At 28.6% G+C, this 27,969-nt stretch overlaps 1 protein-coding gene across 5 annotated transcripts in view; it reads left to right on the plus strand.

Moving 5' to 3' along the window:
- Nucleotides 1–27,969, plus strand: part of snz (sorting nexin snazarus) — a 46,447-nt gene that overhangs the window by 1,323 nt on the left and 17,155 nt on the right. The window contains exons 2-14 of one of the 5 annotated variants that reach the window (XM_076496333.1): nucleotides 285–396; nucleotides 2,311–2,511; nucleotides 4,405–4,583; nucleotides 6,642–6,770; nucleotides 8,258–8,430; nucleotides 10,442–10,628; nucleotides 10,864–10,937; nucleotides 13,647–13,723; nucleotides 15,092–15,309; nucleotides 17,094–17,133; nucleotides 17,728–17,847; nucleotides 18,052–18,199; nucleotides 23,632–23,819. In XM_076496333.1, the coding sequence (XP_076352448.1) occupies nucleotides 316–396; nucleotides 2,311–2,511; nucleotides 4,405–4,583; nucleotides 6,642–6,770; nucleotides 8,258–8,430; nucleotides 10,442–10,628; nucleotides 10,864–10,937; nucleotides 13,647–13,723; nucleotides 15,092–15,309; nucleotides 17,094–17,133; nucleotides 17,728–17,847; nucleotides 18,052–18,199; nucleotides 23,632–23,819 (1,815 nt within the window). In that variant the 5' untranslated portion in view covers nucleotides 285–315. Of the gene's footprint in view, nucleotides 1–284; nucleotides 397–2,310; nucleotides 2,512–4,404; nucleotides 4,673–6,641; nucleotides 6,771–8,257; nucleotides 8,431–10,441; nucleotides 10,629–10,863; nucleotides 10,938–13,646; nucleotides 13,724–15,091; nucleotides 15,310–17,093; nucleotides 17,134–17,727; nucleotides 17,848–18,051; nucleotides 18,200–23,631; nucleotides 23,820–27,969 lie in introns of all 5 variants that reach the window. The other 4 variants (XM_076496335.1, XM_076496337.1, XM_076496338.1 and 1 more) reach the window with 4 other exon arrangements.

Below are 27,969 nucleotides of genomic sequence, written 5' to 3' on the forward strand. Positions count from 1 at the left end.
GAGTATGATTAATGTTACAAATACCAGTTGAGTATGATTAATGAGTTTTTTTTTAAATATTTCAAGCTACTGATAGTCTTGGTTGTCATAACTAATGACATATATAACTGAAAAGTGCCGAAGTCACAGTTTCTAACTGATATAACAAAACTGTACTCAAGATTTATTTTAGGGGGAAGCAGTTATGATTCAGTAATAATTTCAGTAGAGAATCTTCCACGTTCTTCTGTTTGCACCTTTGTAGAGTGACTGCTAAGATTATCATTAATATTTATTTTTAACAGCTTTTCTTAAGTTCAAGAAGCCAGATGAAAGATGTGTTCCAAAGATGATTTGGTTGCTAAGGAAACAGTGAAACCTGATGTAACAAAAAGAAAAACCATGAAATATGTCAAGGTAGGAAACTGTGAACTTATGAAAGATTTTCATACGTACAAACTAGAGTTGTCACTTTTTATCAGTTTATTATTTATTACTTTTTATAAACTTGATTTATAATATCTGGAGCACACTTATTTCATTGGTGTGTGTGTATTATTTTGTTTCTGAAGGATATATTTGTATCTTTATATTTCATTAGTGTGTGTGTGTTGTTTCTGAAGGATATCTTTGTTTCTTTATAGTTCATTGATGTGTGTTATTTTGTTTCTGAAGGATGTATTTGTTTCTTTATAGTTCATAGGTGTGTGTGTGTTATTTTGTTTCTGAAGGATGTATTTGTTTCTTTATAGTTCATAGGTGTGTGTGTGTTATTTTGTTTCTGAAGGATGTATTTGTTTCTTTATAGTTCATAGGTGTGTGTGTGTTATTTTGTTTCTGAAGGATGTATTTGTTTCTTTATAGTTCATTGATGTGTGTTATTTTGTTTCTGAAGGATGTATTTGTTTCTTTATAGTTCATAGGTGTGTGTGTGTTATTTTGTTTCTGAAGGATGTATTTGTTTCTTTATAATTCATAGGTGTGTGTGTGTGTGTTATTTTGTTTCTGAAGGATGTATTTGTTTCTTTATAGTTCATAGGTGTGTGTGTGTTATTTTGTTTCTGAAGGATGTATTTGTTTCTTTATAATTCATAGGTGTGTGTGTGCTATTTTGATGTAACGAGCCTTTTAATGGATATTAAACTAATTGATCATTAGAATAATTATTAAAACTTTGTAGGTTTATTATAACGTCAACATACTGGAATAATATGGTATGGTTATAGGAATATCAAAGTATTTAAACTTACATTTGAAGCTTTTAAGGATGTCAAAATATATATTTGTGGGATGTTCCAGATATATTTGTCAAAGTTAACATTTATAATATTTTATATGCATTGAATTTCCTAACTGAAAAAATATTCACCTCTTTTGAAAAGCAGTTGTAAGAATTTTTTTGTTTCTTTCTGTAGTGAAGAAATGCAGATAATTAATACTTGTGAATACTGATTAATACCTGTTAATACTGATTAATACTTGTGAATTCTGATTAATACTTGTGAATACTGATTAATACTTGTGAATGCTGATTAATACCTGTGAATACTGATTAATACCTGTGAATACTGATTAATGCCTGTGAATACTGATTAATACTTGTTAATAGTTGTGAATACTGATTAATACTTGTTAATACTGATTAATGCTTGTGAATACTGATTAATACTTGTTAATACTTGTTTTTCAGTATGTGATTAATTTTATTAGTAATCCTAAGGTGTGTGTGTGTGTATCACATGCACAAGTATCTATAGGAACTAATCAGTAAGGGTGTAACCAAACATAATAATTTTGTTTGTTAATTGTCAGCTAGGAGGAAATAGGAGTAAGTTAAGCCTTTCTCAGATCATTTGTGGATAATATTTGATTATCAACCCCTTTTCTTACTTAAGAAGAAGAACACTAGAACAAGTTTGTCAGCAGGTGTTTTTGATAATAAATCTAATGTTTGAAGGTTATATCTAGTGATCATCAGGTTTTTAATATCTTTTTTTCTACAGCTGTAGTTATGTGGCCAAGTCTGGAACAAGTTCTAGTTTCAAAAATTAAGGATAGATAAAAAGTTTCAGTTACTAATTATAATAAGAGTGCTTTGTGGTATTTTTTTGTTATAATGTGCCTGGAACCTCAGGCATCTGTTCAAATTATAACAAAACTAGATGATGCTTGTAGCTGGTCAACTTAACAACCCAGATAAACACTGCCTCATAGTGTTGCAAGTATTTCTGAAGTTCCAACTTTATGGTGTTAGTATATAACTGTAGTTTACTTGGTAAATTATGCTCCTGATCTTGTGATTTGTACACGATAATTCACCGACTTCTTTAGGGATCTGTAGCTGTAGCAGTAGCTGGTGTCCTGCTACATTATTTTGGAAAGCTTGGATTAGCCATCAAGATTCTAGAGTACTTGGGAGTTGTAGCCTTTGGATTTTTGATAAGCTGCAAGTTAATGTTGTTTACAGGAAGCAAGTACGTCGTGGATGTAAAAGAACCATTTGATGGTGCAGCACATCAAGAAGTGCTGGCAGTAAGTATCATTACAACATCCATAAAACCACAGTGCTGGAGAGGGTATTATTTAAACATGCTCAGGTTCTAGATGAGAATGTATTTACAATCAGCACTTATTGACCTTTTTTAACCTTTTGACAGGTTTTTGTTATAAATGTAATTTTTTAAAAGATGATAGAAATTAAAAATTTGTTATACCTAGAACTCTAAATAAAATTTGTTATACCTAGAACTCTAAATAAAATTTCCATTGAAAGAAAAAAATACCCTCTACTAAAATAAACAACAAACATTACAAATTCATTGAAATTTAGGGTTATTACAAATATTGTTTTGGCTCTGTGTTTCAAATTGTTTTTAACAAACTTTAAATAAAGTTTTAAATAGTTGATATCAAAAGTAGAGGTATGCTAAATAGATGAACTAATTAATTGGTGATAGACATAATGTCAAGCATCCATTCTGTTTACTATGGAAGTGAGCATAGAAAAGAAAGAAAGGTTTATACTAAACCTTACCAGCAAAACAGTGGCAAGTTAAACAAAAGTAGTAGGTTTATCGCATAATGCATGTTAATATAAGTTTATGTATAATGCACATTAATAACAAATGAATGAAATAAGAGAAATATATTTTTCGTTTTTATTATATATTGCAGTAATGAGAAGGTGTGATAGTAATGTTCCTAAAACCTTTTCAAGGTGTGTTTTATATAAAGGTAACTGGTTTTTAAAGTTCTGTTTGATGTCTCTAATCACAATGTAGAGTGATGTTTGTGTAGTTTTTTAAATGTAAATATAACACCACTGGAACGTGAGACATGAATTTGTAAGAACCTAAAGTGATGTTAAGCTATCGATGTGAAACTAATTATTAATTGTGCACTACTCTGTGACTGATCAGTTGTCACATGTTTATTCAAAAGTAAACTAATTATTAATTGTGCACTACTCTGTGACTGATCAGTTGTCACATGTTTATTCAAAAGTAAACTAATTATTAATTGTGTACTACTCTGTGACTGTTGTCACGTGTGTATTCAAAAGTAAACTAATTATTAATTGTGCACTACTCTGTGACTGTTGTCACGTGTGTATTCAAAAGTAAACTAATTATTAATTGTGCACTACTCTGTGACTGTTGTCACGTTTATTCAAAAGTAAACTAATTATTAATTGTGCACTACTCTGTGACTGTTGTCACGTGTGTATTCAAAAGTAAACTAATTATTAATTGTGCACTACTCTGTGACTGTTGTCACACGTGTATTCAAAAGTAAACTAATTATTAATTGTGCACTACTCTGTGACTGATGTCACGTGTATTCGAAAGTCAAATTATGTAAAAAACAAAATTAAAATTATCTACTGTTTTTAATTATTTTTGTTCCATCAGAAAGATTGATTTCCATACCTTCTTCATGTGTCTAATTACTGATAGTTGTCAGAAAGAATTGCACAAGTGTTTGTAAACTGTACAATGTGATGTAGAGTACTAGTTAGAAATGTTGTACTTCATTAAAGAAACAAATTGGTGTTCATTCAATATGTTATTTAATTCTGTTATTTTTGTCACCACTGCTGATTCAACTCTATTTAACAAGACTTGTGACCTGTATTTGTTACTTGATATTTTTTGCTTTTATTTATTTTAATACTTAATGAATTAATTAAAATATTAAAGTCCTACTGTCATTCTTTGTGAAATTAATGTTTTTATATAAAATAATTGACTTACTGTTAATTTCCCCCTGCACCTGGTTTTCATTATTCATATATCTTCAAAATGCTAAAGAGAAGTGACCTCTGTCTTGATTCTCTTAACAATACGTAGACAGTCATTTGATTTTGAGTGAATTAAAAGATGCTTTAGGAATCTCTATTTTATTTTCATGTCCAATCTTTTTCAGGAACGATACAAAGAATATGAAGAAATTTGGAAGAGAGAGTCCAGGAAACAGCCACTTTTAATTTCTCGAAATGTTGATGCTATCGTACACGAGATCATTGAACTTATAAATAGAGATTTTGTGCTCTGGTGGTATGAAGATTTGGTTGCTAAACATGAACATGTGCTATGTCTAATCAGGTATTACTAAAACTTATAAATAGAGATTTTGTGCTCTGGTGGTATGAAGATTTGGTTGCTAAACATGAACATGTGCTATGTCTAATCAGGTATTACTAAAACTTATAAATAGAGATTTTGTGCTCTGGTGGTATGAAGATTTGGTTGCTAAACATGAATGTATAAGTCTAATCAGGTATTACTAAAACTTATAATGAATAGTTAGTCTCCATGTAATTTATTTTTGAATTAATATTTATATCTGTTTAATAGAATGTGTACCAAATACCTTCAAGTGACAGGAAAGAATTATCATACATGCTAATTTGTTGTAACAATTGAAGTGTTTGATCGTTGTGGGAAGAATATAATCATGTCCTAATTAGTTTCAATAATTGGTGATCTTGTCTATTGTGGGAAGAATTATCACATATAATAATTGATTTTAATAACCATAGTTTGTGTCTATTGTGGGAAGTATTATTACATATAATGATTGTTTTTAATAACCATAGTTTGTGTCTATTGTGGGAAGAATTATCACATACAATAATTGATTTTAATAACCACAGTTTGTGTCTATTGTGGGAAGTGATTTTAATCTATTGTTGGATGAATTATCACATATAATAATTGATTTTAATAACCACAGTTTGTGTCTATTGTGGGAAGATTATCACATATAATAATTGATTTTAATAACCATAGTTTGTGTTTATTGTGGGAAGAATTATCACATATAATAATTGGTTTTAATAACCATAGTTTGTGTCTATTGTGGGAAGAATTATCACATATAATAATTGATTTTAATAACCATAGTTTGTGTCTCTTGTGGGAAGAATTATCACATGTAATAATTGATTTTAATAATCATAGTTTGTGTCTATTGTGGGAAGAATTATTATATATAATAATTGATTTTAATAACCATAGTTTGTGTCTATTGTGGGAAGAATTATCACATACAATAATTGATTTTAATAACCACAGTTTGTGTCTATTGTTGGATGAATTATCACATATAATAATTGATTTTAATAACCACAGTTTGTGTCTATTGTGGGAAGAATTATCACATATAATAATTGATTTTAATAACCATAGTTTGTGTCTATTGTGGGAAGAATTATCACATATAATGATTGATTTTAATAACCATAGTTTGTGTCTATTGTGGGAAGAATTATCACATATAATAATTGATTTTAATAACCATAGTTTGTGTCTATTGTGGGAAGAATTATTACATATAATAACTGATTTTAATAACCACAGTTTGTGTCAATTGTGGGAAGAATTATTACATATAATAATTGATTTTAATAACCACAGTTTGTGTCTATTGTGGGATGAATTATCACATATAATAATTGATTTTAATAACCACAGTTTGTGTCTATTGTGGGAAGAATTATCACATATAATAATTGATTTTAATAACCACAGTTTGTGTCTATTGTGGGAAGAATTATCACATATAATAATTGATTTTAATAACCACAGTTTGTGTCTATTGTGGGAAGAATTATCACATATAATAATTGGTTTTAATAACCATAGTTTGTGTCTATTGTGGGAAGAATTATCACATATAATAATTGATTTTAATAACCATAGTTTGTGTCTATTGTGGGAAGAATTATTACATGTAATAATTGATTTTAATAATCATAGTTTGTGTCTATTGTGGGAAGAATTATCACATATAATAATTGATTTTAATAATCATAGTTTGTGTCTATTGTGGGAAGAATTATCACATATAATAATTGATTTTAATAACCATAGATTGTGTCTACTGTGGGAAGAATTATCACATATAATAATTTATTTTAATAACCATAGTTTGTGTCTACTGTGGGAAGAATTATCAACTTGCATATTAATTTCAGTAACTGAAGTTTTTGTTGTTTATGGGGAGAATTATGTGATAATTTTAATAATATAGCTTTTGTTTATTGTGGGAAGAATTATCATGTGCTAATTAATTTCAATAACCAGTTTTTGTGTATTATGGAAAGTAACATTTTTTTAAGGGAAGATTTATGAGGATTCTTATAATTAACATTTTTTAAGGGAAGAATTATGGCAGGTTCTGATGAATTTTAAAGAGAGACTGAGAAAGATGGATGAAGTGAAATTCTTTACCAATGACCTGATTTGTAGGATTTATAATCATTTTCAGAAAATAAGATATTCAAGTGGGTAAGTCTAATATTTTAGAAAATAAAAGGTGAGCTTTTAAAGTATACCCTAATTAATGTTAAGGTTCCATAAGATTGTTCAATATATTATTAAAGAAGTTGTAAAAATACAGTTAAGAATCCCTTCTAACTCATTAAGTAAAGTACAAATGAAACCCTAATAAAATAAAACAATAACATGCTTGAACTAAGTAAAACAAAATAACTTTCTGTCTCAATGTCCACCCCTGTTATTCTGTTTTTAGGGAAGAGACTTAAACGAGTGTTTACTGTTTATTATGCAGTTTAATAATTATCATATTTTTTACTTGATTCATTCATCCTCTGGTAAGTCTCAGGATTTACAACACTATGATCAAGGGTTTGATTCTCCTTCATAAACGCAGCAGCTAGCCCGATGTAACTTTGCTGTAACAACACATATCACATGTTGTTTATCTGTTTACAACAGTAATGCTGCCCCCAAGTGGCACAACAGTATGTCTGTGGAGTTACAATGCTAGAAACTGGGTTTTGATACCAGTGGTGGGCACACCACAGATAATCTGTTGTGTAGCTCTGTGCTAAATTACAAACAAGCTTGACTCATTCTGTGGGCTAGTATTTTAACCCTTACCATACTGTCAGGGTGATGTGTTACCATTATTAGAACTTAATAACAAACAGATGTAATAGCAATATTTTGATTTACTTGGATAGTTTTAATTTGTCATAACTTCTCTTGACCAATTGTTGAAATAATTGGTAATTACTGGTTTCTGTTCATTAATTATTTTCATGATAACTTATTTAATTATAATTTTAATTAAACAATTGTTGGAGTAATCAAAAACAGAATAACAGGAAATATGTTTTCTGTTCATTAATTATTTTCCTGACAGTTGATTTAATTATAATTTTAATTAATTACATTTGTTAGAATCATCAAAAACCGTAGTAAATGGAAATACTGGTTTTGATTAATTGATTTACTCATAGTATAAATGGTTTGAGTATGTAATATTAATCAGTAAATGACTGATCATGTATAATCAATTATATCACCTAACTCTGATTTAGATACAGTAATTAACCACATACTCATTGTTTTGATCTCTGATTTGATATAGTTTTGATTGTTGTAGTGATGCCAATTAAAGAACTGTTATAACTCAAATTTATGTATATAAACATTCTAAAAGAAATCTAACAGATAGATTCCTTTCTTAAAAATTTCATGTAAAAATAAAATGCTAGTTATCCTGCAAGAAAAACTTTCATTAATAAGAGAGAATCAGAGTCCAGTTTTTTGGAAGAAAAAATATCTGTGACAATGGAATCAGTAAAAGTCCATATTTGAATAAGACCATGAAGTCTAGTTGTGCTTATAATAGACTATAATAAGACCATGAAGTCTAATCGTGCTTATTTTTATAATAGCTACAAGAATACAGTTAAGTAATTAATTAGTACAAAGATAATGAAAGAGAACACATCATTTATTTATAGAAACCAAGCAGAGAAGACACCTTTTATTCTCAGTCCTTTCTTAATATCAGAAGCACGTGAACTAGAATATCTGAGACAAATGTCGAACTTTCTTCTTGTCCTCCTATTACCATCTAAGTACGCACGTTGCCAACCTGTTCGTCACCTGCTGAGAGAGATATTTGCTTGCAAGGGTAATCATTTTGGTTATCATTTAAAACTATTCAGTGATATTTTGATTTGATAAATTATTACACTAAACTTTGTTTCATGTTAATTCAACACCTCAGCTGTATTTCATACTAACAAATAAAACATAAAGTATAATTTTAATATTAAAGGAATAACTTGTATTTGTAACATTGTATATTACATTTTAATAGTCATTAAATATAAATAAGTTATAATATTTTTAATACATACTTTGGTAATGGAAATAATCAGTTAACTTCTGTGTTACTGATATAAACAGTAGTTTAACAATAGATGTAATAAGTTAACTTCTGTGTTAGTGATATAAACAGTAGTTTAATAACAGATGTAATCAGTTAACTTCTGTGTTACTGATATAAACAGTACTTTAATAACAGATATAATCAGTTAACTTCTGTGTTACTAATATAAACAGAAGTTTAATAACAGATGTAATCAGTTAACTTCTGTGTTACTGATATAAACAGTAGTTTAACAACAGATGTAATAAGTTAACTTCTGTGTTAGTGATATAAACAGTAGTTTAATAACAGATGTAATCAGTTAACTTTTGTGTTAGTGATATAAACAGTAGTTTAATTACAGATGTAATCAGTTAACTTCTGTGTTACTGATATAAACAGTAGTTTAACAATAGATGTAATAAGTTAACTTCTGTGTTAGTGATATAAACAGTAATTTAACAACAGATGTAATCAGTTAACTTCTGTGTTACTGATATAAACAGTACTTTAATAACAGATATAATCAGTTAACTTCTGTGTTACTAATATAAACAGAAGTTTAATAACAGATGTAATCAGTTAACTTCTGTGTTACTGATATAAACAGTAGTTTAACAACAGATGTAATAAGTTAACTTCTGTGTTAGTGATATAAACAGTAGTTTAATAACAGATGTAATCAGTTAACTTCTGTGTTACTGATATAAACAGTAGTTTAATTACAGATGTAATCAGTTAACTTCTGTGTTACTGATATAAACAGTAGTTTAACAATAGATGTAATAAGTTAACTTCTGTGTTAGTGATATAAACAGTAGTTTAATAACAGATGTAATCAGTTAACTTCTGTGTTACTGATATAAACAGTACTTTAATAACAGATATAATCAGTTAACTTCTGTGTTACTAATATAAACAGAAGTTTAATAACAGATGTAATCAGTTAACTTCTGTGTTAGTGATATAAACAGTAGTTTAACAACAGATGTAATAAGTTAACTTCTGTGTTAGTGATATAAACAGTAGTTTAATAACAGATGTAATCAGTTAACTTCTGTGTTAGTGATATAAACAGTAGTTTAATTACAGATGTAATCAGTTAACTTATGTGTTACTGATATAAACAGTAGTTTAATAACAGATGTAATCAGTTAACTTCTGTGTTACTGATATAAACAGTAGTTTAATAACAGATGTAATCAGTTAACTTCCGTGTTACTGATGTAAACAGTAGTTTAATAATCTTAAGATCAGTAAGAGACATAATATGTTAATTTCTCAGTTACTGATATAAATTTTATCTCAGGCTTAATGATGACTCCATGGGTCATTAAAGGTACTTTTATAAACTATTTGTGCATCTTGCTGTTTACAGGAGTTCCTAATAACATATGACAAACATGAACTTTATAAAAGATGCCATCAGTAGTGTGGTTAATGTATTTAGTATTTTGACCTTGAGTGTATTTGAGGTGGCCTTGTACATATTTTCATTAACTTCTTTAAACTAAAAGCTGTAACACGCAGAAGTATAATTTGTTAGAGTTTGTGGACCGTACCAGTCCTGAATGGTATAAATCTGAACAGTAATAATGGTTAGTGTCTGTAGGTATGTGTGCTATTAATGTTTCATAAAAATTAATAGTGATAGTGTGACTTCCAGTATTATTAATAGTGGCTATCTTTGTTATTAATATGGTCTAATAATAGAGTATTCTACAAACAGCTGTGTAGTAATTATAATTAACCTGTTTTTCTCTGTGATAAGTGGTGTATCCGACGGTTGAGATGATATGTGACCCAGACTACATCAATCGTAAGTTGGTGCAATACTTAAAGAGACAGCAAGCCGAGTTGGAACAACATACTAAAACTTACACATACGCAAAAACATTTGAAGATTTTGTGAGCATGATAAATCAGTGTATTCACATTGAAGACTTGAAGATAATTCGGTAACCATGTTTCAGTTGTAATGGTTGTGAACATGTATTTTGTAGCTAGTTTCTTAAATGTGTTTCTTAAGTTAATCTATTAAATAAAGATTTGAAAATTTGACTTTAGAATGCTTTGTGATTCTATTGTAATATCAGTATGTTAACTGACATTATATAAAAGACATAAATTAGTAGATTGTGTGACTTAGTTTCAGAATGTATGCATTAAATAAACAACAGTTATTGTTTTCAGTTACAATATCATGACAGAGATATTACAAGCAACAACAATCAATAACCTTAAACGTTCCAGAGGAATTGACCAAGGTATTTATCTTCCACTTTAATGAGATTTGAAGCCCAGTGTAGTATGTACTGTTTTTATTTCAAAGTGTGGTTATTAATTAGGAAATATTCTGACTGTTAACTGTATGTGGCTTCTTACTGTGGACATGCAGTTGAAATCTTTCCATATAATGACTTATTTATGAAACATCTTAGTTTTAGGCTTGCACAGGTTGTACAGGAATTATTTAGCACTGAGTCTGAGAAAAGTTATATTTCAGAAATTGTTTAGTGTGTTTTCACAAGATGCTGTTTACTGTGTTTAGTTGTATATCATTAACCAAGTTACAGTAATAACTGACACCTGTAACCACTATAAACCCATAAAAACATGTTCACAACATGCTCTTTACTGTGTTTAGTTGTATATCATTAACCAAGTTACAGTAATAACTGACACCTGTAACCACTATAAACCCATAAAAACATGTTCACAACATGCTCTTTACTGTGTTTAGTTGTATATCACTAACAAAGTTACAGTAATAACTGACACCTGTAACCACTATAAACCCATAAAAACATGTTCACAACATGCTCTTTACTGTGTTTAGTTGTATATCACTAACAAACTTACAGTAATAACTGACACCTGTAACCACTATAAACCCATAAAAACATGTTCACAACATGCTCTTTACTGTGTTTAGTTGTATATCACTAACAAAGTTACAGTAATAACTGACACCTGTAACCACTATAAACCCATAAAAACATGTTCACAAGACGCTCTTTACTGTGTTTAGTTGTGTATTACAAACAAATTTACAGTAATAACTGACACCTGTAACCACTATAAACCCATAAAAACATGTTCACAACATGCTCTTTACTGTGTTTAGTTGTATATCATTAACAAACTTACAGTAATAACTGACACCTGTCACCACTATAAACCCATAAAAACATGTTCACAAGATGCTCTTTACTATGTTTAGTTGTGTATCATTAACAAAGTTACAGTAATAACTGACACCTGTAACCACTATAAACCCATAAAAACATGTTCACAACATGCTCTTTACTGTGTTTAGTTGTATATCATTAACCAAGTTACAGTAATAACGGACACCTGTAACCACTATAAACCCATAGAAACATGTTCACAAGATGCTCTTTACTATGTTTAGTTGTGTATCATTAACAAAGTTACAGTAATAACTGACACCTGTAACCACTATAAACCCATAAAAACATGTTCACAAGACGCTCTTTACTGTGTTTAGTTGTGTATTACAAACAAACTTACAGTAATAACTGACACCTGTCACCACTATAAATCCCTTGAAAACATGTTCACAACATGCTCTTTACTGTGTTTAGTTGTATATCATTAACCAAGTTACAGTAATAATGGTCACCTGTAACCACTATAAACCCGTAAAACCATGTTCACAAGATGCTCTTTACTATGTTTAGTTGTGTATCATTAACAAAGTTACAGTAATAACTGACACCTGTAACCACTATAAACCCATAAAAACATGTTCACAAGACGCTCTTTACTGTGTTTAGTTGTGTATTACAAACAAACTTACAGTAATAACTGACACCTGTAATCACTATAAATCCCTTGAAAACATGTTCACAAGACGCTCTATACTATGTTTAGTTGTGTATCACAAACAAACTTACAGTAATAACTGACACCTGTCACAACTATAAATCCCTTGAAAACATGTACACAAGATGCTCTTTACTGTGTTTAGTTGTGTATCACTAACAAAGTTACAATAATAACTGACACCTGTAACCACTATAAATCCCATAAAAGCATGTACACAAGATGCTCTTTACTATGTTTAGTTGTGTATCACTAACAAAGTTACAGTAATAACTGACACCTGTAACCACTATAAATCCCATAAAAGCATGAACACAAGATGCTTTTTACTATGTTTAGTGGTATATCACTAACAGACTTAGAATAATAACTGACACCTGTAATCACTATAAATTCCATAAAAACATATTCACAAGATGCTCTTTACTATATTTAGTTGTATGTCACTAACCAAGATGTGGTAAATAGTATGGTTTTGACTGGCACTTTTTAAAGTAGACATTTGCTTCTTACATTTGTAATATGCCAGATACAGGATTGTCTGGTTTCTCCCAGAGCAAAGTGTACAAAGATAAATCAGAGAGATTTAGATCTGATTTATCCTTTCTACACTTTCAAGATAGTTTCTCTGTAATGTTTTCTTTCTTTAGGGGTTGCTCCTGGTGAGGAGCTGTGTTATTTTCTTCGTAGTATTGGTGTGAAGTTGATAGCCAGTCATGGAAAAGCCACTTTTCTCTACTAGGATCATGCAGTTTTTTTCCTTTACCAGTGTGTTTCAATGTTATCAATATTTGTTTTATAAATGCTAAACCCTTTATGCATTTCGTAGTTTTGTACTTGTGAAATTAGTTTTATTTTGTGTCAAAAACTCTTAAAATGATAAGTTTTATCTGCTATATACATTTATAATTCACCAGAGTTCAACTGAGTTTAGTTAGAATCATGTTTTTCAATCTGTTTAGCTGTAGAACTTAGGGATGTTCAGAGTCCAGTTGATTAGATGTACATGGTGTTACCATAAGTTACAAGTAACTTTGTATGTTTTTAATTTAGCTTATTGAATATTATATTATGGAACTGAAAATCTACTTATTTTGTTATCATTGTAATTTCTTGCCACATTTTAGATAAAGAGAGTGTTCCTCAAACAACCTCTAAGGGAGATTTATTGCAAGCCCGCAATCTGAAACGTTACATAAACCAGGTATCTTTAAAAACAGCTTTAAACGTAAAGTACAATACTGTTGCTTTTGTAGCTCCTTCAGAGACATAAGCAGGCCATGAATGTAAAATGTAATTGCTTCAATGGTTTTTGTGTGTGATAAATTATAGAAATGTATCTTTTTTACATGGGTTTTTGCTGTAAACAGAATGACATTTCAGTTTTCTTTTTTTTTTTTTTTTAGAAAATGATAGGAAAGAATAATTTATATAAAAGAAAACAATAAAAACAAGTTAAAATATGTGTAGTGCATTTAAACGTGTTTAAAAAATCACATCCATAATGATAAAAGAGACTGTGTGTGTGACAGCCAAAGCTCCAAGAAGAAAGAATATAGAGACCTGAAGCTGTGTGTGCATACTAAGATGATCCTGAGGGTGTGCATCTGGGTTGTTTTTTTTTAGATTTGACTAAACAGTTTGTCTACTTTTTTTGCTCTTAAGTCCAATAATTTTGTTTTCTAAAAATTTATGTGAAAGTATTTTTTTTCTAATTATCACTTAATGAACAACATTTAAAAGTTTTCTGTCAAATACTTATTTTCAACACAAGATGGTGTTGAAAAATATAAATTGGAGAATTAAGAAATTTTGAACTGAAGTTTAAATACTGGCAACAAACAACTGGAAGAAAAATATGAATTGGAGAATAATGTGGAAGGAAAATAATTCAGCACAGGGAAAATACAAGTCTGAGAAGCTAAATTGAAATATTTTACTGTTAAAGAGTTGAGTTGAATTAAATTTGGGAAATGACAACAGACAAATCAGTTAAAGAATTGGTAGCTACAGAAGTATTGGAGATAATGGTGACACTTGACTGGTACACTGAGACCTCTGTGAATCATAAAGGGACCTAGAATATTGTAGCAGAGTGTGGGTATTTTGTAATAATAATGTAATATCACAGTTACTATCAGCTAAATTTAATTATGTTTGGAATATCTCTGTGATTTTGTTACTTAACAATAATTGATGCTATTTCTTGAGATGTTTTAAAAGCATGAATAGGAAGTAACCTCATTGTTGTCTCCTCTAATGTTGAAAGAAGTACTGAATTAATAATATTAATCACGTTAATGTTTGAACATACAGTTAAGGTTACAAACTTAGCTAAGAATTATATAAAGAGTGATAGATTTTCTTGAAGTTTCATTGGGCAACACTGCTTTTCAAGATTTTTTTTGGTCATTATTATCATGTTGAAGGCTGGCATTAGTAGACAAAATATCACCACTATATGAATTCAAAGTTGATGAATAATGATGAACCTTCAAATGTCACTTTACTTTTTTTAATCTATTTGTTTGAAAAATAAAATTAATATTGTGAATTTTTATGTACTTATCAGCTGAGGACTGCTAAGACCCTTTGTGAAAAACGAGTGAAGAACTTGGGAGGACCAGATTACAGCTCCTCTGCAATATATGGTAAAGGTTCAGAGTATGAAACATCAGAGAGCATGCCTGGAAGAACAGTGCTATCTTTTTCTGTCATCATGGAGTCGTCTCATTGTCGTCGTTACTTTTCAAAGTACTTGGAAAAGGAAGAAAATCATTCATTGTTAAGGTGATTATTAAAGAAAATTATATAAACTGTAATATATACTATAATATAAAGTGTACTATAAATTATAGTATAAACTGTAATATAAACTATAGTATAAACTGTAATATAAACTATAGTATAGACTGTAATATAAACTGCAGTATGAACTGTAATATAAACTGTAGAATGAACTGTAATATAAACTGCAGTATGAACTGTAATATAAACTGCAGTATAAACTGTAATATAAACTGCAGTATGAACTGTAATATAAACTTCAGTATGAACTATAATATAAACTATAGTATAAACTGTAATATAAACAATAGTATAAACTGTAATATAAACTGCAGTATGAACTGTAATATAGTATAAACTGTAATATAAACTATAGTATAAACTGTAATATAAACTATAGTGTAAACTGTAATATAAACTATAGTGTAAACTGTAATATAAACTATAGTATAAACTGTAATATAAACTATAGTGTAAACTGTAATATAAACTATAGTATAAACTGTAATATAAACTATAGTATAGACTGTAATATAAACTATAGTATAGACTGTAATATAAACTATAGTATAGACTGTAATATAAACTATAGTATAAACTGTAATATAAACTATAGTATAAACTGTAATATAAACTATAGTGTAAACTGTAATATAAACTATAGTATAAACTGTAATATAAACTATAATATAAACTGTAATATAAAGTGTACTATAAACTATAGTATAAACTGTAATATAAACTATAGTATAGACTATAAACTATAGTATAGACTGTAATATAAACTATAGTATAGACTGTAATATAAAGTGTACTATAAACTATAGTATAAACTGTAATATAAACTATGGTATAAACTGTAATATAAACTATAGTATAGACTGTAATATAAACTATAGTATAGACTGTAATATAAACTATAGTGTAAACTGTAATATAAACTATAGTATAAACTGTAATATAAACTATAGTATAAATTGTAATATAAACTATAGTATAAACTGTAATATAAACTATAGTGTAAACTGTAATATAAACTATAGTATAAACTGTAATATAAACTATAATATAAAGTGTACTATAAACTATAGTGTAAACTGTAATATAAACTATAGTGTAAACTGTAATATAAACTAGTATAAACTATAATATAAACTGCAGAATGAACTGTAATATAAACTGCAGAATGAACTGTAATATAAACTGCAGAATGAACTGTAATATAAACTGTAGAATGAACTGTAATATAAACTGCAGTATGAACTGTAATATAAACTGCAGTATGAACTGTAATATAAACTGCAGTATGAACTGTAATATAAACTGTAGAATGAACTGTAATATAAACTGCAGTATGAACTGTAATATAAACTGCAGTATGAACTGTAATGTAAACCATAGTGTAAACTGTTATATAAACTGTAGTGTAAGCTGTAATGTAAAGTGTAACGTAAACTGTACAAAGAACAGCATGAGCAAACATTAGATGTCAACAACTGAAACAGATGTAATTTAAAAAGAGTGTTGCATGTGAGTGTAATATTACTATTAATATCCAGATAATACAGGCTTTCTGATTCACTATTACTTATTGGTTTCTTTTTACCATGACACTACATTTTTAGATTACTACTTCTAACCCTTTTCTGTGTGTTTTTGTGATACATTACTACTTTCTCTCTAGTAATACTTTTCTACTAGTTCCATAGTTTTACAAGTTTCATGATTATAATGTTACTTTACAAGGTCTTTCAAAATATTTATTTTTGTCTTGAAAAATATACTAGGTTCTGGGAAGATGTAGAGGAAATGAAACAAGCTGATAAGGTAATATCACAAGTCAGATATTAATATCCTTCTGTCAGTAAAAGTAGTAATTATTAATTCAAGCCACACTTGTTGATATAAGTTAAATATTTATATCCTTCTGTCAGTAAAATTAATAGTTATTAATTTGAGCCTCACATATTTATACAAGTTACATATTTCTATCCTTCTGTCAGTAAAAGTAGTAATTATTAAAACATATCTATCATATAGAAATAACTATAAGTTATTGAAAGAAGGATATTTATATCCTTCATGTTTAAATACTTTTAGTTTCTTATTGTCAGTAGTTTGTTGTACCAGAACACACTTCAACTGATATATTATATTTATGAGCTAAAGGTTATGTGTATCTCAAAAAGTAAAGAATTAAATGTGGACATGTTTAATGTAAAATTAATATCAACAACTGAAGAAAAATATTAAATAATGTACATTTTATTTTATATATCCATTTTCTAAACGTTTATTGGTGTAAATCTGTGTGTTAATTTCAAATGAAATATTTTTTGTGTCACTAGTAGCTACAGAATATTTCTCTGTAAGTGATGTACAGGGCTGTTGATTACTATTTTGTATGTAATATTTTTGTAGACATTCTGGCATCAGTTTGGAAATGAAATCTACCAGTTGTACGTAAACAATGTTACTGCTAATGTCAAGCTTTCTAAAAACATTCTAAAGGGAATGGAAGCTTTTATGATGGCTAACAAGGTACATCTTTCACTTCTTATGACTTAGGCCTAAAAATTAGTTTTCAATTTTCATCTGTTCACTTAAGCCTGACTTAAATTATTACAGTAGTGATAAACAGTTTGGAAATAATTGCATAGAGTGTCTGTGCTTTATATCTGGAGAGTAAAATGTTATGTTTGGCTGTGGTCAGTTTTAAATATTTCCAAACTTATTTGTGTACAGGGTCCAGAATCCTTTTTTCAGGCCCAGGAAGAAGTATACGTGAAGTTAGAGGAACGGTTTTATCACTCATTCCTTGTCAGTGAGCTTTATAATAGGATGCTTGCACAAGCTGAAAAAGAAGGTATTGACTTCTCTCAGTGTCCAGAAGGTAAGAAAAGAACTTTCTAATGACAAAATGTGATATTGTTCATAGCAGTGGTGAAAAATCACATAAAACAAAACACACTTTTAGAAGCCTTGGCAATATCTCTCTATCTTGTCTTCCAAATATCAAGACTTCTGATAACTTGTTTCATTTACTATACTTTCTTAATATAGAAGAGCTTTGTTTTAATTTAGATTTTTTTAGTGTTTCCTTGGTATGTGTGTGTGCATTATTCATAAAGCAGAAACCAATAACAAAATTGCATCATACTTAAACAAATGCTGAAGAAAGAGAACAGCGGATATCATTCAGAAACCATCTGTGTAAGATCTAACATTCATTGAATCTAAGTTTGTGAACTTAGCTGGAGTGTATTTCTGTTTAAGGTTAACAGTTTATGGGTTTGTCTTAAAATATAACGTATTTTGGGTTAGCAATGTATGAACTAAGCTGCAGATGGGTGAACAGTATGTGAAATTTTCTGAAACATAATGTTTGATAGAATAAAAATGTTAATCAACTTGAGTATAGTTGTTGTTAGTTTATCATACAGCCTTGTGTGAAGCGTAACATTTATTAGGGTTAACGCACATTTTGTCTGATGAACAGCTTTTGTTATAACACATCATGTTGTGTGTGTCCTTTTTAGGTTTAACAGAATGGGCTTCTGCAAGGGTAACAGATATGTTTATTTTTTGTTAGGATTAACAAGTCAAGAGTTTGTCTGAAGTGTAGCTTTTCTTAAGGTAAATGATCATGAAGTCTGAAGACTAACTTTTGCTAGACTAACATGTATGTTTTAGGGTTAACAGGTTATGTAGATTTTTGCTAAACTAACTTATACATTTTAGGGTTAACAGGTTATGTAGTTTTTGTTCATGTATGAGGTTATCAGTAATAAGGATTTCATAGTAATCTACATCCTTAACAATCTGAGATGTTTAAATTTTGAGGAATTATTTAACCTAAAAACTAGATTTTGTGCAGAATGTTTTCATGCAATTTAGTCAAGCATTTTGTATGAAAATGGTAAAGCAATGGGATAACAGTTAATAACTCATTTTGTAAAAAGATTAAAGTGTTTCTTATCAACTATGAAAGCAACTAATACTACATGTTTCTAAACTGTATAACAATGTTGTTTATTGTTGACTATGAAAGCAACTAATACTACATGTTTCTAAACTGTATAACAATGTTGTTTATTGTTGACTATGAAAGCAACTAAACTACATAGACTGTATAACAATGTTGTTTATTGTTGACTATGAAAGCAACTAATACTACTAAGCTGTATAACAATGTTGTTTATTGTTGACTATGAAAGCAACTAATAGGACATGTTTCTAAACTGTATACATGTTTCTAAACTGTATAACAATGTTGTTTATTGTTGACTATGAAAGCAACTAATACTACATGTTTTAGACTGTATAACAATGTTACAATGTTGTTTATTGTTGACTATGAAAGCAACTAATACTACATACAACAATGTTTTTAGACTGTACTAACAATGTTAACAATGTTGTTTATTGTTGACTATGAAAGCAACTAAAGCAACTAATACTACAATTTTGTTTATTGTTTTTAGACTGTAATACTACATATTTTAGATGTTGTTATTTATTGTTGACTATGAAAGCAACTAATACTACATGTTTTAGACTGTATAACAATGTTGTTTATTGTTGACTATGAAAGCAACTAATACTACATGTTTTAGACTGTATAACAATGTTGTTTATTGTTGACTATGAAAGCAACTAATACTACATGTTTCTAAACTGTATAACAATGTTGTTTATTGTTGACTATGAAAGCAACTAATACTACATGTTTCTAAACTGTATAACAATGTTGTTTATTGTTGACTATGAAAGCAACTAATACTACATGTTTCTAAACTGTATAACAATGTTGTTTATTGTTGATTATGAAAGCAACTAATACTACATGTTTTAGACTGTATAACAATGTTGTTTATTGTTGACTATGAAAGCAACTAATACTACATGTTTCTAAACTGTATAACAATGTTGTTTATTGTTGACTATGAAAGCAACTAATACTACATGTTTCTAAACTGTATAACAATGTTGTTTATTGTTGATTATGAAAGCAACTAATACTTACATGTTTCAGACTGTATAACAATGTTGTTTATTGTTGACTATGAAAGCAACTAATACTACATGTTTTAGACTGTATAACAATGTTGTTTATTGTTGACTATGAAAGCAACTAATACTACATGTTTTAGACTGTATAACAATGTTGTTTATTGTTGACTATGAAAGTAACTAATACTACATGTTTTAGACGGTATAACAATTTTGTTTATTGTTGACTATGAAAGCAACTAATACTAAATGTTTCAGACTGTATAACAATGTTGTTTATTGTTGACTATGAAAGCAACTAATACTACATGTATTAGACTGCATAACAATGTTGTTTATTGTTGACTATGAAAGCAACTAATACTACATGTTTTAGACTGTATAACATTGTTGTTTATTGTTGACTATGAAAGCAACTAATACTACATGTTTTAGACGGTATAACAATTTTGTTTATTGTTGACTATGAAAGCAACTAATACTACATGTTTTAGACTGTATAACAATGTTGTTTATTGTTGACTATGAAAGCAACTAATACTACATGTTTCTAAACTGTATAACAATGTTGTTTATTGTTGACTATGAAAGCAACTAATACTACATGTTTCTAAACTGTATAACAATGTTGTTTATTGTTGACTATGAAAGCAACTAATACTACATGTTTCTAAACTGTATAACAATGTTGTTTATTGTTGATTATGAAAGCAACTAATACTACATGTTTTAGACTGTATAACAATGTTGTTTATTGTTGACTATGAAAGCAACTAATACTACATGTTTCTAAACTGTATAACAATGTTGTTTATTGTTGACTATGAAAGCAACTAATACTACATGTTTCTAAACTGTATAACAATGTTGTTTATTGTTGATTATGAAAGCAACTAATACTACATGTTTCTAAACTGTATAACAATGTTGTTTATTGTTGATTATGAAAGCAACTAATACTACATGTTTTAGACTGTATAACAATGTTGTTTATTGTTGACTATGAAAGCAACTAATACGACATGTTTCTAAACTGTATAACAATGTTGTTTATTGTTGACTATGAAAGCAACTAATACGACATGTTTCTAAACTGTATAACAATGTTGTTTATTGTTGACTATGAAAGCAACTAATACTACATGTTTCTAAACTGTATAACAATGTTGTTTATTGTTGACTATGAAAGCAACTAATACTACATGTTTTAGACTGTATAACAATGTTGTTTATTGTTGACTATGAAAGCAACTAATACTACATGTTTTAGACTGTATAACAATGTTGTTTATTGTTGACTATGAAAGCAACTGATACGACATGTTTCTAAACTGTATAACAATGTTGTTTATTGTTGACTATGAAAGCAACTAATACGACATGTTTCTAAACTGTATAACAATGTTGTTTATTGTTGACTATGAAAGCAACTAATACGACGTGTTTCTAAACTGTATAACAATGTTGTTTATTGTTGACTATGAAAGCAACTAATACTACATGTTTTAGACTGTATAACAATGTTGTTTATTGTTGACTATGAAAGCAACTGATACGACATGTTTCTAAACTGTATAACAATGTTGTTTATTGTTGACTATGAAAGCAACTAATACGACATGTTTCTAAACTGTATAACAATGTTGTTTATTGTTGACTATGAAAGCAACTAATACGACATGTTTCTAAACTGTATAACAATGTTGTTTATTGTTGACTATGAAAGCAACTAATACGACATGTTTCTAAACTGTATAACAATGTTGTTTATTGTTGACTATGAAAGCAACTAATACTGACATGTTTCTAAACTGTATAACAATGTTGTTTATTGTTGACTATGAAAGCAACTAATACTACATGTTTTAGACTGTATAACAATGTTGTTTATTGTTGACTATGAAAGCAACTAATACGACATGTTTCTAAACTGTATAACAATGTTGTTTATTGTTGACTATGAAAGCAACTAATACGACATGTTTCTAAACTGTATAACAATGTTGTTTATTGTTGACTATGAAAGCAACTAATACTACATGTTTTAGACTGTATAACAATGTTGTTTATTGTTGACTATGAAAGCAACTAATACGACATGTTTCTAAACTGTATAACAATGTTGTTTATTGTTGACTATGAAAGCAACTAATACGACATGTTTCTAAACTGTATAACAATGTTGTTTATTGTTGACTATGAAAGCAACTAATACTACATGTTTCTAAACTGTACAACAATGTTGTTTATTGTTGACTATGAAAGCAACTAATACTACATGTTTCTAAACTGTATAACAATGTTGTTTATTGTTGACTATGAAAGCAACTAATACTGACATGTTTCTAAACTGTATAACAATGTTGTTTATTGTTGACTATGAAAGCAACTAATACTACACTAAACTGTACAACAATGTTGTTTATTGTTGACTATGAAAGCAACTAATACTACATGTTTCTAAACTGTACAACAATGTTGTTTATTGTTGACTATGAAAGCAACTAATACTACATGTTTCTAAACTGTACAACAATGTTGTTTATTGTTGACTATGAAAGCAACTAATACTACATGTTTCTAAACTGTACAACAATGTTGTTTATTGTTGACTATGAAAGCAACTAATACTACATGTTTCTAAACTGTACAACAATGTTGTTTATTGTTGACTATGAAAGCAACTAATACTACATGTTTCTAAACTGTACAACAATGTTGTTTATTGTTGACTATGAAAGCAACTAATACTACATGTTACTAAACTGTATAACAATGTTGTTTATTGTTGACTATGAAAGCAACTAATACGACATGTTTCTAAACTGTATAACAATGTTGTTTATTGTTGACTATGAAAGCAACTAATACTACATGTTTCTAAACTGTATACTATTATTACCTTTTGATGACACTGAAATCATTTAACCAACCAAACGTACACCATACATCAAATGTACTTTAAAGAATTGTTTGAAGCATGCTATGATTGCTTATTGAGTGAATAAAAATAATAATAATGTGTTTGTGGGGAGGTCTTAAATCTTAGCTTAAATAAATTCTGGATGATCAGTTGTTTGTTAAAATGTAATTTTGTTAATTATCAAAAGGTAATTAATATCTGTTGAATTTCATGGAAAACATTTAACATTCTAATTTTTTTATTTCTATGTTGTACAGTAAGTTCTAATTTTTTGATAAATAATAGAAAATTACTTGCTGTAGTGAATATTTCATTATAAAAATACAGAAATTTATTTTTTAATTCATGAAAGCAACATTAGAATCAGAAAACTTGTGTTTGTTTACAAGAACCTAACGATTCACGTGAGGATGAGGACTGTAAAAACTCCCACATTTGTGAGTCCTCCGGTGAGGGCCTCTCCTTATCAGATTATTCAAACTGTGCTAAAGCTCAAATGCGACAACTTGACGAGAAGTTATCAAACAAGACTCAGGCTTTACAGGCTTTACGAAGTACGCCAAAGTCGGACCCAAAGGTGAGCCACGTGTCTGCATAACTTTGAGTTAGTAATTTAATACAATACAATTTTAATCAGTTTTGTTCTAAATATCCATCAGTTACAGTGTATCTTCTGGAGAGACAAAAGAATAGTGAACATCTGCACTAGCGTACCAGAATCTTTTAGTAGAATTCTATAGGTCAATTGGTTTAAATTAATTATACCTTCACTTAGCTACTATGACTTTTTTGTACTTGAAACAAATCACGTTTTGCCACACAGATTACAAGCATGATCCTGTCTTGTATCTAAACTTCGTGTTGTTACCAGCTCTTCCTGAATTTGCATTGAACTGGTTTTCATACAAAGGTAACAAGTGTTATCCCATCTTATCCTGTATCTCTTGGTATATGCTCATAAAAAAAAAACCAAGAACATTTCATTTTAATTAAAACAATTCTGTCTTCCTCCTTCACAAATAGGAATGTATCGAGTTTCACAGTAATAATTTGAATCGCAAATTACATAAACTTTCAAGTCAAACACTATGTTGTTGTGATTGGGATGTTTTATACAGCTAATTCTGGGTTCAATTATTTACAAATACAAATTAACAGTAGGCACCCTGGATTTTACACTGAATCTAATAAATATTTTAATTTAGTGAATATTAAACTACACTGGATGATGACCCAAGTATCACTAACATCTTAATTAAATCTCTCTTAAATTATGCCAGATGTTGACTTTGAGGCAAATATCTTGAAACCTTGTGCAATGTTTTTTAAATGAAAACAAAGATAAAATTTACAGTTTTATCAAATAAAAACTTCAACAAAAGCTTTACAATAACGTACGAAGACATAAAAATTGGTAATTAAAATCAACAAAAATGTATCCAATGGAAATTTTTTTTAATTATCATATTTGTGAATTTATACAAATACCACATACAAAACGAATCATTTTATTATCACAAACTACACGATCAGCATAAAGTTCTACCGAAGTTTTCAACTAATTCGTTTGTTACTTTTTATTATTGTTGTGGAATACAGTAATGAAATAAACCATGCAACAGGTACATGTATTACAGAACACAAAAAACAGTTACCTTTAGGCTTAACATGACCTGATATTTAGGACATTAGGATTTCACTTTGCCAGTCACTCTATCAAAACCCAACATCCAAACATGCCTGCCTTTCTGTCAAGGGGTGTTATTCTGTGATAGTCAATTCCACTACTTCTTATTAAAGAGTAGCCCAATAGCATATGATAGGTTTTGTTCCTGTTGTTTGGAACTCAAAATTAGGAATGACAGTGGTTAGTTACAGTAAGTTTGTCACAAACAAAGCTGGCTTTTGTTGTAGAATCAGTTACTAATTTTTTTATTTATTCCACCAGTTTCAGTGTGTTTACAGTCACTGAACTACTTTCTAATTAGAATTTAATTTAATATACTTAATAAACATTAAATACTTTTAAATATTTATTTTGGTGATTTTTTTTATTCTCTCACTCAAACAATAGACTGATTATGCAGACAAAACCTTACAAACAGTGGCCTCGCTCACAAAATAAACACTTACAGCTTTAATCTCTGTCATCGATCATCTGGATTTATATGTGATGTAAATCCAGATGAACTGTATTCTTGTGCTACATGTAATCCATGAGTTTGTACTTAAAGTAATAAATAAACTATTTGATTGAATATAACATCAAGTACTTTGAAAGATGAAAGCCCTCCTGTGGCACAGTGGTATGCCTTCTGATTTACTTGGCTAAACACTATGTATTGATACCCATTGTGGGCAGAGTATAGATAGCCCATTGTCGAGCTTTGTGTTTAATTCCATATGAACATTAAGGAATGACTGGTAATATTTAAAAGTATACTTTAATCAATGTTTTAATAATTTGTGTTTTATACATTGTAGATCTATACAGAACTTAATGTGCTTTAGATAATGTTAAAATAATAGATATGACTTGCAAGTGTTTTAGATTGTGTTAAAATAATAGATATGACTTGCAAGTGTTTTAGATTGTGTTAAAATAATAGATATGACTTACAAGTGTTTTAGATTGTGTTAAAACAATAGATATGACTTGCAAGTGTTTTAGATTGTGTTAAAACAATAGATATGACTTGCAAGTGTTTTAGATTGTGTTAAAATAATAGATATGACTTACAAGTGTTTTAGATTGTGTTAAAACAATAGATATGACTTGCCAGTGTTTTAGATTGTGTTAAAATAATAGATATGACTTACAAGTGTTTTAAATTGTGTTAAAATAATACATATGACTTACATGTGTTTTAGATTGTGTTAAAATAATACATATGACTTACATGTGTTTTAGATTGTGTTAAAATAATAGATATGACTTACAAGTGTTTTAGATTGTGTTAAAATAATACATATGACTTACATGTGTTTTAGATTGTGTTAAAATAATACATATGACTTACATGTGTTTTAGATTGTGTTAAAATAATAGATATGACTTGCAAGTGTTTTAGATTGTGTTAAAATAATAGATATGACTTACATGTGTTTTAGATTGCGTTAAAATAATAGATATGACTTGCAAGTGTTTTAGATTGTGTTAAAATAATAGATATGACTTGCAAGTGTTTTAGATTGTGTTAAAATAATAGATATGACTTACATGTGTTTTAGATAATGTTAAAATAATACATATGACTTACATGTGCTTCAGATTGTGTTAAAATAATAGATATGACTTACATGTGTTTTAGATTGTGTTAAAATAATAGATATGACTTGCAAGTGTTTTAGATTGTGTTAAAACAATAGATATGACTTGCAAGTGTTTTGGATTGTGTTAAAATAATAGATATTACTTGCAAGTGTTTTAGATTGTGTTAAAATAATAGATATGACTTGCAGGTGTTTTAGATTGTGTTAAAATAATAGATATGACTTGCAGGTGTTTTAGATTGTGTTAAAATAATAGATATGACTTGCAGGTGTTTTAGATTGTGTTAAAATAATAGATACGACTTGCAGGTGTTTTAGATTGTGTTAAAATAATAGATATGACTTGCAGGTGTTTTAGATTGTGTTAAAATAATAGATACGACTTGCAAGTGTTTTAGATTGTGTTAAAATAATAGATACGACTTGCAAGTGTTTTAGATTGTGTTAAAATAATAGATATGACTTGCAAGTGTTTAAGATTGTGTTAAAATAATAGATATGACTTGCAAGTGTTTTAGATTGTGTTAAAACAATAGATATGACTTGCAAGTGTTTTAGATTGTGTTAAAATAATAGATATGATTTACACGTGTTTTAGGGATATACATGTGGTGTAGGTGTGGCTCAGATGGTACCTGTGAGGCTTACATGTGTTTTAGATTGTGTTAAAATAATAGATACGTTTTACATTGTGTTAAAATAATAGATATGACTTGCAACTATTTTACATTGTGTTAAAATAATAGATATGACTTGCAAGTGTTTTACATTGTGTTAAAATAATAGATATGATTTAACGCGTTTAGGGATATATGTGTGGTGTAGGTGTGGCTCAGATGGTACTCATGAAGTTTACGTGTTTTAGATTGTGTTAAAATAATAGATATGACTTGCAAGTGTTTTAAATTGTGTTAAAATAATAGATATGACTTGCAAGTGTTTAAGATTGTGTTAAAATAATAGATATGACTTGCAAGTGTTTTAGATTGTGTTAAAACAATAGATATGACTTGCAAGTGTTTTAGATTGTGTTAAAATAATAGATATGACTTGCAGGTGTTTTAGATTGTGTTAAAGTAATAGATATGACTTGCAGGTGTTTTAGATTGTGTTAAAATAATAGATATGACTTGCAGGTGTTTTAGATTGTGTTAAAATAATAGATATGACTTGCAGGTGTTTTAGATTGTGTTAAAATAATAGATACGACTTGCAAGTGTTTTAGATTGTGTTAAAATAATAGATACGACTTGCAGGTGTGTTAGATTGTGTTAAAATAATAGATACGACTTGCAGGTGTGTTAGATTGTGTTAAAATAATAGATATGACTTGCAAGTGTTTTAGATTGTGTTAAAATAATAGATATGACTTGCAGGTGTTTTAGATTGTGTTAAAATAATAGATATGACTTGCAGGTGTTTTAGATTGTGTTAAAATAATAGATATGACTTGC

The sequence above is a fragment of the Tachypleus tridentatus genome, chromosome 3 (genome assembly GCF_004210375.1).
Source record: "Tachypleus tridentatus isolate NWPU-2018 chromosome 3, ASM421037v1, whole genome shotgun sequence".
NCBI classification, from domain to species: Eukaryota; Metazoa; Arthropoda; class Merostomata; order Xiphosura; family Limulidae; genus Tachypleus; species Tachypleus tridentatus.